Source organism: Oryzias melastigma, linkage group LG14, assembly GCF_002922805.2.
Source record: "Oryzias melastigma strain HK-1 linkage group LG14, ASM292280v2, whole genome shotgun sequence".
Taxonomy (NCBI): Eukaryota; Metazoa; Chordata; class Actinopteri; order Beloniformes; family Adrianichthyidae; genus Oryzias; species Oryzias melastigma.
In genome coordinates, this window is record NC_050525.1 from 28,582,770 (window position 1) to 28,595,029 (window position 12,260).

Sequence of the window (12,260 nt, forward strand, 5' to 3'; positions counted from 1 at the left end):
ACTCGGTGAGAACCCATCGAGAATCGATCGCAGGACTAAATATCGCGATATATCGCAATATCGATATTTTGGCACACCCCTACTAGAGATGGTTAATAATAACTTTTTTACATGCTAAACCAAAATAAAACTTACAAAAACAGACTTACAAAAATATATAAATATTTTCCTAAACAAGTCGAGTTTGTAGTTTTGTTCTCTTCCTCCACTCTGACCCCAAAATGTCGACTCTTTTCAAGAGGAAATCGCCTGTAATTTATTACTGAGGAGCTGGTGGCTCTTCCTGGTTTGACGGAAAGACAGTTTTCCTGTCAGGAAGACACTTTCACAGCTGTTGTCTGTGTAGGTTTCACACATGTGACAGACATGCGGCACACGCGAGAAGATCGACAAGAAGAATTCAAGATGCTCTGAAGGAATTCATGCTTTCAAATCAGATTTGCAAAAGTGATGTCTGCTTCTCAGGAGAGAAAAAAAGTGTCTTTCAGGAGTTTAAGAACCTGTTCACATCAGGGGAAGTGTACCGTGCCCGGGTACGTTTGGTTCTCCTGGTAGGATTACAAGTTTGTCGTTTAATTCAGCTTTACCAGACACGAACACCAATAGGTTAGCTCATTTTCTTGTAAAAGATGAGAGAGATGGCGACACTGCATCAGCTAATACTTTAGCTAAATGCTAAATTACCCTAAAAAATGAAAAAAGCCTAAATTAGCCAAAATAGCTAGCATGTAGCTGAAATATTAAACTAAAATTTAGCCTAAAAAACTGAAAAAAAATCTTGGCAGCTCTACTGAGGACTGAGGTCAATCTTATTTTGGCTTTGATCATAATTTCTCTGGTACGGAATCATAAATGTTTGGGTTGTCCCATCGGCTGCACAGGAAAACAGGCCTAAAAAGCTTCATGGGAACGTCAGGATCCAAGCCGGTCTTTCCAGACGCTCTTTCGGCTGAACGTCCAACATTCCTCATTTTGGTCCAGAGAAACTCCAGTCTGATCCGGTATCACCTGCAGCATCCTCTGTAATTCAAGCCCAGGATGGAGACACGATCCTGCGTTTGTGTGTCATGTCGGGTTGACAGCAGACGGCGGCGCATCCTCGCCACCGCAGCAGCTTCCATTCCAGAGGAGAAGCTGAGGCTCTGGATGGATGGATGCAGTGATCAATGTGTCAGCAGTGGCGGCTCCCCTCCTAAGTGCTAACAGTAATCCAGAGTGATTTAGGATATTGACCAGCGTGGGGCTTCAGCGTCCCCCGCGTCCATCAGGAAATGGAAAGCAACATGACCCCGCGTCGATACGTCACCAGAAGATGATCAGAAAGGAGAGGAAAATGTCTGCAGCTGATGGGGAGCTGAAGGGTTAACACACGAGAAAAGCTGCGTAAAATAAAAATATTTGGCGTTCCACCAAAACTAGCCAGTTGTTAGGAGTCTTCTTCTGCTTTTATTTTGAAAACCAAGTTTGATTTGATGACAGGTCTCAGCTGATTGACATCAAAGACTTAAGAAATGTACGTGATACTTAAGTTTAAGTTTGGTTGAAAGGTATCAGGAAGTCCTGAGATCCCCGATGATCTCGCCAACGTCAGACTGACCGATCAACAGAAACTCAACGGCGTTTTCTCACCAGAACTCGATCTCCGATCCGCAGATCCTTGTCTCCGCTCTTCTTGACCGACCCGCTGTCCGACAGGTTGGACCCGGACTCGTTCCCGGTTTTCACGGCGCTGTTGAGCAGGCCCTCTCTGAGCGGCACCACGACCCGCTGACCGCCGCTCTGCTGGTTCTGGGCGGAGTCTGTGGAGTGGCTGTCGCTGCCCTCGCCGACCGGCTGCCGGGTGAGCTTGGAGGGCCGCGTGAAGATGCCCTGAAGGGGCTGGCACTCAAAGTAGCGCACGCCGCCCACTGAACCGTCGTTCTTGCCAACTAGGTCGTTCAGAATCACGCCGGCCCACTGGCCCGGGGCGAACTGGGTCTCCCCGAGGTAGGCGATGACTCCCGCTTTGACCCCGTTGACCCAGACCTGCTCGCCCACGGTGTAGTCGCCCAAAACGTCGTCGCCCTCCTCCGACATCCTGGTGGGCGTGACGGGTTTGAGTGGAGCACCTGGAAAACAAGACGTGACATTTCATTAAAAATGACAGGACTTTTCAAAATAAAAGCCTGATGAGAAGTGCTCCTGCTCAGCGTGCGGCAGACGGCTGCGTGGTGGCGTCCAGAACACCGCTCCACTTTGTTCAAGATTACAGGACACTAATTCTTTCAGAAAAGTGGGTCAGAGCGACGAGCTGACCCCGCTCACGTTTCCCGTTTTCGGCCTCCTGCTCCTGGGAACGGCGCTGGCGGCGTCTGCGTGCGGGTTGCGCCGTCAGCAACAACTCTTTGTGCTGCAGGAAGAGGCTGATGCCAGGAGCTCTGAGGCGCTTTTCTGTCAGGCTGCAGCTTTGCATTCAGGAGACGTTTTTATAGCGACCCGCCGCTCAGAACTCTTTGGTTCTGGAGCTTACGAACCGGACCTGAGTGTTTGTCAGATCAGGAAAATGAGTCGCTCATCTTTGTCTGTTTCCCTGAACAGATCCAGAACAGAATTACAGTGTTAGGCCCAAAACGCCTCGGGATTCAGCTTTAAAAATCCTAATTTCAACATATTTGTTGTTGGTTTTAGTCGTATTGGTTTTCATGCAGACTTTTTATGAATAAAATCCTAATTTCCCACATTTAAGGAACCAGGCAATGATTAATGCAAGATCAGATTATTAGTCTGTAATCTGAGTATTCTGACATTATATCTAAGTCTCAAGTGTCATTGTTTCTGTATTGTTGCATAAAATCTTTACTAAATTTTCTAATCTTCATACATTTAGACTCATGTCTCAGGTTGACACTGAACAGATGAACAGAAGACAGAACAGTAGGAGACCTTTGAGTGTCTGAAAGTTGCTCTCTAAGGTGATTTTATGTTGTTTTTGTGTTCCTTACACCAGGCAACAATGATGTGCAGAGAAAATAAACAATAAAGAACACAAGATAGATGACTACTTACATTTATTATAGGTGCCAAAGTCAAAACACACCAAACTAAACATCCCCAGCTTTTTAAAAAGACTTCCCTAAAACCTACAAAATAAAAGCTACAAACCTACATTCTTACTTCCTGTTCACTGAAAGTAAATGGCGGCTTTCCACTATAACCTCCAGCAGTTTCACACTAAGCCCTCAAGTCCAGCCTAGTGTCGCCATCGTCATTCCATGTTTACACAGGTCTGTGTTCAAGGGCAGGGGTGCCGCTAGGAATTTTGGGCCCTATGAAAACATTTTTTATAGGGCCCCTAAGAGAGCTGCAAATTTGCATTATGGGATTTGTGCCCCCCCCTCAGTCTGGGCCCCTAGAATCAGACACCTGAGGATGGGCCCCCTGTTTTCGGCGCCCCAATTAAAGGGACTTCCTTCTATAAAAATCTATGTAAACGGACGCATTGACGCAACTATTTAAGTCAATTTTTACAAAACACAATCAGGGACTCTGATTTGGTAGTTCCGTATAGATGGCGTCCTTCATAATTGACAGAAGTACCAACTGTTTGAAAATTAATGGGAGAGATTCCAGATTCCTGGGGGATAGTCTGTGCTCCTGTTCATGGCCGTGGACCTCGCCTCTGGCCCGTCTTGACCGTGGACCTCGTCTCAGGCTCGTCTTGGCCGTGGACCTCACCTCTGGCTCGTCTTGGCCGTAGACCTCGTCTCAGGCTTGTCTTGGCCGTGGACCTCGTCTCAGGCTCGTCTTGGCCGTGGACCTTGCCACTGGCTCGTCTTGGCCGTGGACCTCGTCTCAGGCTCGTCTTGGCCGTGGACCTCACCTCTGGCTCGTCTTGGCCGTAGACCTCGCCTCAGGCTTGTCTTGGCCGTGGACCTCGTCTCAGGCTCGTCTTGGCCGTGGACCTTGCCCCTGGCTCGTCTTGACCGTGGACCTTGCCTCTGCCTCGTCTTGGCCGTGGACCTCGCCTCTGGCTCGTCTTGGCCGTGGACCTTGCCACTGGCTCGTCTTGGCCTTGGACCTCGCCCCCACTTGTCCCCCAGTTCTATCTGGCTGAACTCTATTCAAAGTTGTAGAGTTAGATAAGCCAATTCTTCCTAAACAGTCCTGGTAAATCTCCTGTCCGTCCTGGGAGAGGATCTCTTCCTCATGTGGACATCTGAGGTTTCTTCTATTTTTCCTGAATCGGGTTTTTTAGGAGTTTTTCTTTACCAGGAAGGAGGGTCTAAGGACAGGGATAACCGGTTAGTTTATGAGTTGAAGTTATTCATACATTTCATTCATAATGAGATGTTTTACTTTGAAGCCAGACTGCCTTCAAACCGACCAAAAACCTGCTCGGTGGAGCTTGTTTTCAGCAGGTTTTGACTCCGCCTCCAGAGCGCTTGAACCCGGGCTAACCGGGTCCGAGTTGCTGCGGCAACCGAGCAGCGAGGCGAGCCGCGGCTGGAAACACAGCGCTCACTCTCTCCATTGTGCCTCCTCCCACCACCATCTGAATCCCACCATTCATCCGCTCGGCACAATGAAGCCCCCACAGCTTCCTCGGCCCCTCCTCCCTGATCGACCCCCCCGTCTCTTTGGTCATCTTCTTTAAACTCCACGTCTTTGTCATCATCTTCCACAACAGCCCCGCCCCCTCGGCGCTCTCAGCTCCTTCTGCCTCTGGCTTCAGACTCCAGCCTCCAGGGTGAGGCCGGACGGGACAGATGGAGGGGGGGTTGACCTGCATGCTTTTGACTTCTGATCAATTTATTGCTTTCGAATGAAGCGGCTGAACGTCTGGTCATTAGTGGGGGGTGACCTCTCCGTCTGCGGGTCCTCTGCGACACAAAACCGACGTTTATGGCTCAGTTTAACGAGACAGAAGGAGAAAGACGATTTACTTAAACTGGAGATAAATATTCCACAGGTTAGAGGCTGCTGTCACCAGAAAAAGGCTGCATGGTTTTCTGGTTTCATTAAGTTTTCTTTGTGAAACTTCAGCTGCTGCACAGATAAGATGCACAGAATCTAAACTTCCTGAAGAATTCCAGCTGGAATGACTCAGAAAAATGCAGAATTTTTGGATTGAAGTTAAGATGCGGAGGTGAGAACAGACATTCTGGAGGCTGAACCTCCCAGCTATGAGGTCATGTGACTGAACGCCTATCAGGAGCAGGAAACGGATCCGTTCACGGACACAGACTTTCCCACAGGCGTTCCCGACTCTTTGAAGTCACATCAGACGAAGAACAGTGAAAGTTTCTGAGCAAAATGGCCTCAGAAACAAGAAGAACACAAACTCAAGCTGATGTTCAAAAAAAAGAAATGAAATACTGCACGATTTTTTACTTACTGGCTGGACTTTTGTTTAGACAAAAATATTTTAAAGCTGCATCACTGTCCAGATTTCTGCTCAGCCTTCAGTCAGAAACTTTTCCAGGAAGTTCCGTTTCATCTCACAGACTCGATGCCGAGTCATGGAAAAAGATCTTCATGCATGTTTGAGATTTTACAACAGAACAGGACTAAAGAAGAAGAAATAAATCTATTCATTTTAAATGGAAAGACATTTTAAAGCTGTAGTCAGCTTTGTAGGAAATCATTTGTTAGTGTGAAATAAAAACTCAAAAAGCAAAAGTATTTACAAAAGTATAAGATTTATTTTTTATACGTTTCTAATTTAAATCCACAGAAGCCGAAAACAGTCTACCCTACTTTTGCTATCGTTTTCTCATTCTAACAAGATCCACTATCTTGTTATAATGAGAAAACAAAGTTCGTTTTCTCGTTTTAACGAGTTTTTATCTCGTTTTCTCGTTCATAGGGAAGGCCATTTTCGGCTTTCGTAAAAATCAATGGTTTCTGAAATATTTGAAGTTTTCGTAAAATACTTTTTGTATATTTTCAGTTATGCTACACTCAAAGATAACAAGTTAATATCTTTTTTAGACAATGAGGTTCTCGTTATAACAAGTTAATCACTCATTATAATGAGAAAACAATGTTTGTTTTCTCGTTATAACAAGTTCTTATCTCGTTTCTTCAAGATAACAAAGTTCGTTTTCTCATTTTAACAAGATGTCTCATTTTCTTTAGAAAACAAACTTTGTTTTCTCGTTATCACAAGTTCTTATCTTGTTTTTTCGAGAAAACTAAGTTATTATCTCGTTAATAAGATATCTCTTTTTCTCGTTATAACGAATTATTATCTCATTTTCTCAAGGAAAAGAAGTGTGTTTTTTTGTAAAAAGATATATAACGAGATATTATCTCATTATCACTAGAAAACAATAAAAAAGTAGGGCGGTCCATTTTCGGCTTCCGTATAAATAGATGGTTTCTGAAATATTTAAAGTTTACATCAAATATTTTTGTATATTTTCCCCAATGCTACACTCACAGATAATGCAGCTTTTAAAAGACATTTAAAACAAACAAAAATATTAATAATAAATACTGGAAATTTATTTTAGTAAAACAAACATGAATGAGACACGCTGACATCTAGAGGCAAAAACTGAGAATTACAACAAACTAAGTTACAGACGTCAACAGTTTCCTTCAAGAAAACATCTGACCTTTAAAATCTGACTGAACAAGCAGACGAACTTTCTCACAGGTGGGAGAGTTTGTAAGAATATAAAAAAACGCCGAAACCTCTTAAGTCCGACTGAAGCAGTTCTGCTGCGAACTTCAGTCACTTTACAATAAGAAAGCAGCTGACCTCATTAATTAGGATGTGAAAAGACCAAAAGCATTTTGATGGGCAGCAGGAGAGTTTGTTTCTGAATGAACAGAAGGTCCGAGTTTACGTTTGTGCAACCGACAAAACTTCAACCATGAGGCTGCAAACTGGCTGAGCTTTAATTGTTTATCCAACTTCCCGTCTAAGATTCACAAATAAAATTCAAAAGTAGAATGTTCCTGCGTTAAAGTCCCAATCTGATCAATTTTTAATGTTTCTTTTAATCATGATGATGCCGTTTTTTTTTTGTCAAAATCTAAAAACTGTTTTTTTCCAGGACATAGTTTCTGCAGAGCAGCAGGAGTTTATTAGAAATTCATCTCTGAGTTGTGGGCAGGTGCGTAGGTGCAGAGCATCCCCGCCCGCACTTCCCATCACCCTTCTATTTACATGATTTTCTGCCAACTTACGGCCCCTCACAACCCAAGCTAACATTACCACTGCAATAAAAAAACGTAGAGAAACATCGTCGCTATCCAGCTGTACAGTCTAGATCCAGATTCTAGCTCAGACGAGGAAAACAAAGACGTTCATGGATCTATTAATCTGTGAGTGAATGCATATGATTTCCTGTGTGAAAATAGGATATTTTTCAAACTGTATTTTTTTAACGTCAGCTCCTGATTCACAACGATTTAAATAAAGAAATACTTGGAAATAGGGCTGTCACAAACGACTAGTTTATTAGTTGATCATTCGATTCATTGATGACTAATCTACTATAGAATTGGTAGTCTACTATTTTAATAGTCGATGACTAATTCAATAGTTTATTAGTCATCAATGAATCGAATGATCAACTATTAAATTAGTCGTCAACTGATTTAATAGTCAACAACAAGTTTAATAGTCGATTAGTCATCGAATCGACTATTAAATTAGTGATTGACTAATTGAATAGTTGACTAATTGACTATTGAATTAGTTGTCGATTAGTCGATTACTGAATTAGTCGTCAGCTACTTTAATAGTTAACAACAAATTCAATAGACGATTAGTCGTCGATTAGTCGACTATTGAATTAGTTGACGACTAATTTAATAGTCAACAACAAATTCAATAGATGATTAGTGGCCAATTAATCGTTGCAGTTTAGTTGACGACATCAAATTAGCATTGACGATTTTTTAAAGTTAGTCGATGTTGTTGACTAATCATTAACAGCCCAACACAGAAATGCATTTGTAAGCAGAATTTTCTTCATCTATGAGCTCCATTTCAAGAAACATGACATGCTGACCCTTTAATACCTTTAATACCGGTGATGCTTAAACAGAAAATCTTTAATATACTGTAACTTTTCAACCGTTAACACGATAATTCCAACAGATTGTAAAGGAGAGAAGCGGCTATGAGCCGCTTCTCTCCTTTACAATCTGTTGGAATTATCGTGTTAACGGTTGAAAAGTTATACTAAACCAAAGAACATAAACATCATCAGAGTGGGTCTTCAATCTTATAAGAACCTCAAAATCATTTCACAGGAGTTTGTTATTATTCCTCATCAACAGGAAGAACTGAACCAGGACTCCATCCAGCCACAGCTGACGGACCCGAGGCTTCGAACGCTCACATTCAGGACTCGCTTTAACTCCTTCACACCCAGAGAACCTGCAGGCCAAACAAACACAAGGACGCCACTGTCTGTCTGCTCTCTGCTGACACGAGGCTCCGACCGGAGCAGGAGGTCCTACAGGCTGTTCAATGAACAAATCCACAGACAGAAGGTAATCCCGGACACATGTGCACGTGGATCTGGTGGAAACGGGGCCGTCCTGAGAGCTAAAGAGGATGAGGCGTCCAGATGCACTGCAGCTGCTCAGCAGCTGGGATTAGTGAGTGCAGACCCATCCAGTTCATCTATTCCACCATTAGATCCTTAAAAGCATCTGTTTTTCAATCCCGTGTTCTCCTGGAGAACAGCTCCTGATCCTGAGACTTCAGCTGCTTCAAACACAACAAAAACAAACAAACAAAAAGCTCAAACTAAAACAAACAAACAAAAAGCTCAAACTAAAAGCGTTCCTGCACCAGAACCAGAATGCAACTGGAAACATCAGAGAAGATCTCCCATCCGGATTCTTGGACTGAGTAATGCACTCCAGCTGTGCCGTACAGTCATTAGCCGAAGAAGCAGGAAGTGACTTACCGTCTTTAGGGGCCACGGGGCTGGACGTCCCGCCCACCGAGGATCTTCCCATCGGGCTGGAGTGTTTGGCCCCGCGGCCGGGGATCTTCAGCCCGCTGGACTTCAGCATGTTCATTCTGCAGCGTAACGAAGGGGGCGGAGGCACTTCAGAGCTCCGCCCACGCGGTGAAGGCTCGAGGATCTGGCTCTAGAGGAGGAAGTGGAGGCTTTCAGGTTCCATGTTTGTCTGCAGAAACGAGACGTGACTCATCAGGAAAGCAGTAAAAGTTAAACGGAAGAGTGGTAAAGAAAAGAAATGGGTTCTTTACCAAAATGTAAACATTATCATTATGAATAAACATTCATTTGTATTGAAAATCTAGTCTAGACTGTAAAAATGAAGGGAAATCTCCCATGAAGATGCTGTTTCCATGGAAACTGACACTTTTAAACTCACTCAGATGGTTAAATATAAAAGTTTTAAAGTGATCGGTTTATTGTCCGTATAGAAACGTATGAAGACTTCAGTCTGAACCATCGACTGTATGTAAGAACTGGACTGAGTGACGCCATCCACAAATTCAGTCAATTCAGTCGCCATTGTTTTGGCGATACGGACGCTGGCGTGCTGGAGCCGGACGCTGTCAGTAAGCAGTGATTGGTCCAGGTCTGTTTGAGTTTCTATGGCAACCAATCAGGGGTGAGCTTGTTGGAAGGCCACACCCCTACCACTTATAGGGAGCAACATAAACGTTGGTCTTCGAACCCAGTAGGTTCACCCACCAAAATTAATTGATGTGTTTATAACTTGAATTACAGCAAAAATATATCACGATGTCAAACCTTTTCAATGTGGGGCCAGCAGAGGCTCCACCCACTTTAATTGAGGCATCTGATTGGTCTGTTTATAACTTAAATAATATACCAATAGAATGACTGAATAACAGCTGTTTCTTCCTCTATAGAAGTCTATGGGGTTTTGGATTATTTTAGCCACTTCCTGTTTGGAACACTAAGGTGGGAGGAGTCACTCGGTCCAGTTCAAAAATACAGTCGATGGTTTGAACTTGAGCATCCTCCTGAGAGGCTCTGGAGTAACGTACTTTGGCACACTTTAAGACTTCTTTGATCTTCAACAAAAAAAGGCACCTTTAAACCCCCAGAACCTTCAGAACCGCTCCTCAAAGTGATGTTTTTCATCACTGTCTAAACCTAATTCACCTGTTTTCCAGACGTTTCCACGCCCTATTATTAGCTCCCATGTAGCTGCAACCTCACTGAACCCATATGATGAAGGTTCCACCTCAGTTTTTGATTGACTTCTAGACTTCCAGCTGGAATGTAAGAATGGTGAAACTGTTCTAGTGGTGAAACCAACAAAAACAGGAACATTCAGCATGTTTACGTCTGGAAGGTCCTCACTAAAGCCCAAACTCTAACTTTTATCTCCTTCCGCCAACGATTAGTCGTTTATCTGAGGACGTGCGGGCTCCAGTGACCTCATTCGGGATGGTTTGGGGTCTCAGCAGGCCCAACATCGTGGCCTACATGGAGCTCCATGCTGTCACAGACCTGCATAAACATCTCACATCTGCTCCCAGCCTTTCACTCTCCACATCTGACTCAGACAAACGAGCGTCCGCTCATTTCCGACCGGATCGGCGCGCCTCCATCCCTCCAGATGAAGCCGTCCCCGCCTTTCTCTGTCTCCAGAACCGGTTTAAATAAAGGTTTCAGGGGAGCGGAGCCGCGTTAAACGCACCGGCGCCGGTTTGATCCATTGTTGTAGCGACTGCGGCAGCGTGCTCGAGACTGCCCTTCACGCACACCCCGACGTCTCTGATAGAAACGCACGAAAACCGCACAAAAGCCTCCTCACCTGCCCGTCTGCGTGAAATCCCGTCTGGAAAAGGCGCCGGGGCGTCCAGGTGTTCGGCGGGCAGAAGGGCGGCTTCGGCGGCTGCCACTCCCTGGATGCAAATATGGATGCTGGCGGGGAGAGCGCTCCGACTCACTGAGAACTCCGCCGGAGGATTAGCTTGTAGCCCGCCGGCTCATTTTTACCGGAATGACAGCTGAAGCCGAAGAAAACCGAACGAGATGCCGAAGGCGCTTCGGGTGCTGACGCTTACCGGGGCGACTTTGCCCTGGAAATCGCCCCTCCCGCAGTTTTTTTCAGTCTGTCGGTTTCTGCTGGCGGTGGGTGTGCGGGACAGAGACCCCCCCACTCTGACTCAACCCACCGGCGGAACAAAGGGGCCGCAGGACGGAGGCTGGGCCGCCATGTGCGCCCTTCAAAATAAAACTACATCAAAAGAACCGACGCTGCCGTTCAACGCGGTCTTTAATTATTACTTTATTTATCCCGAACGTTCATAAAAATCTGACCGAATGATTATCAATCTGAACTCATAAATACAAAAAACATTTTATCTTTATATATTGTAAAAATGTCAATGAAAAACGTTCAAATGTAACGTTTATTGTTCATCCTTCACATGTGATTCCTGCTGTTTTTAACATGTCAGGGGCGGGGCCTGTTTCCGGCTTCACAAACTGTACTCTGATTGGTCAGTGGACCCAGAAGTAGAGCTACAGATTGTTCTGATTGGCTGTTTTTTTCCAGGAGCTACTTGGACAGCTTTAAGAAGAGAAACGATTGATTCAGTTATTTTGAATTATTTTAAAAAAGAAATGACATTAAAATACATTTTTATTGTATCCACGAGGCCAATTGTGGGCTGATTTTCCCAAATATTTGTATGTATTATTATTTTTCTTTAGATTGTTCACTGGACATTTACCAGAGCAGTACCAACAATTCTGTTCCTGTTTTTGTTCAGAACTTTTATTTTAGCAACTTAGAACATTTTTATACTTGCCTTTTCCAGCTTTTGGTTTAAACTCATGGATTCTGTTTTTTTTTTTTTTTTTTTTTTTATAAAGTCAGTTTTTCATTTTGCGTTTTGCAAGAAAACTTTAATCAAGTTGATGGGAATCACACATCCATTCTAATCCAGAACCTCTTGTTTGTTACAAATCAGCATCGAGAGTAACTCGTAAGTCTTTTATTGCAGTAATAAAGTAACATTATAAGTGCAGTGAAACAAAATGAATAAATATTAATATATGTAGTAATTACAAATTTAAACAGGTAATAGTTTAAAAAAACAGAGAAATTAGGGGTTAAAATGACCCAAATAATTTGCGTTTTGGTTGTTTTTAGTCACTGTAAGGATGCTATTATTATTAGTACAGATTTTATTAACAGGTCAACATTTTTCTAAGTACTGACTTTATTTTTAAGGTTCTTTAAGAGTTTTAGTCCTGTTGTGTTTTCTGCTGTGAGCTACAGTCATCAGACCC

General features: G+C 43.7%; 1 protein-coding gene across 3 annotated transcripts in view; it reads right to left on the reverse strand.

Moving 5' to 3' along the window:
- Nucleotides 1-11,283, reverse strand: part of clip2 (CAP-GLY domain containing linker protein 2) — a 30,775-nt gene extending 19,492 nt beyond the window's left edge. Inside the window, exons 1-3 of one of the 3 annotated variants that reach the window (XM_036215225.1) lie at nucleotides 10,778-11,283; nucleotides 8,916-9,141; nucleotides 1,630-2,108 (exon numbers count right to left, since the gene is read on the reverse strand). In XM_036215225.1, coding sequence (XP_036071118.1) covers nucleotides 1,630-2,108; nucleotides 8,916-9,030 — 594 coding nt within the window. In that variant the 5' untranslated portion in view covers nucleotides 9,031-9,141; nucleotides 10,778-11,283. Of the gene's footprint in view, nucleotides 1-1,629; nucleotides 2,109-8,915; nucleotides 9,142-10,773 lie in introns of all 3 variants that reach the window. The other 2 variants (XM_024266219.2, XM_024266220.2) reach the window with 2 other exon arrangements.
- Nucleotides 11,284-12,260: the final 977 nt, after the last annotated feature.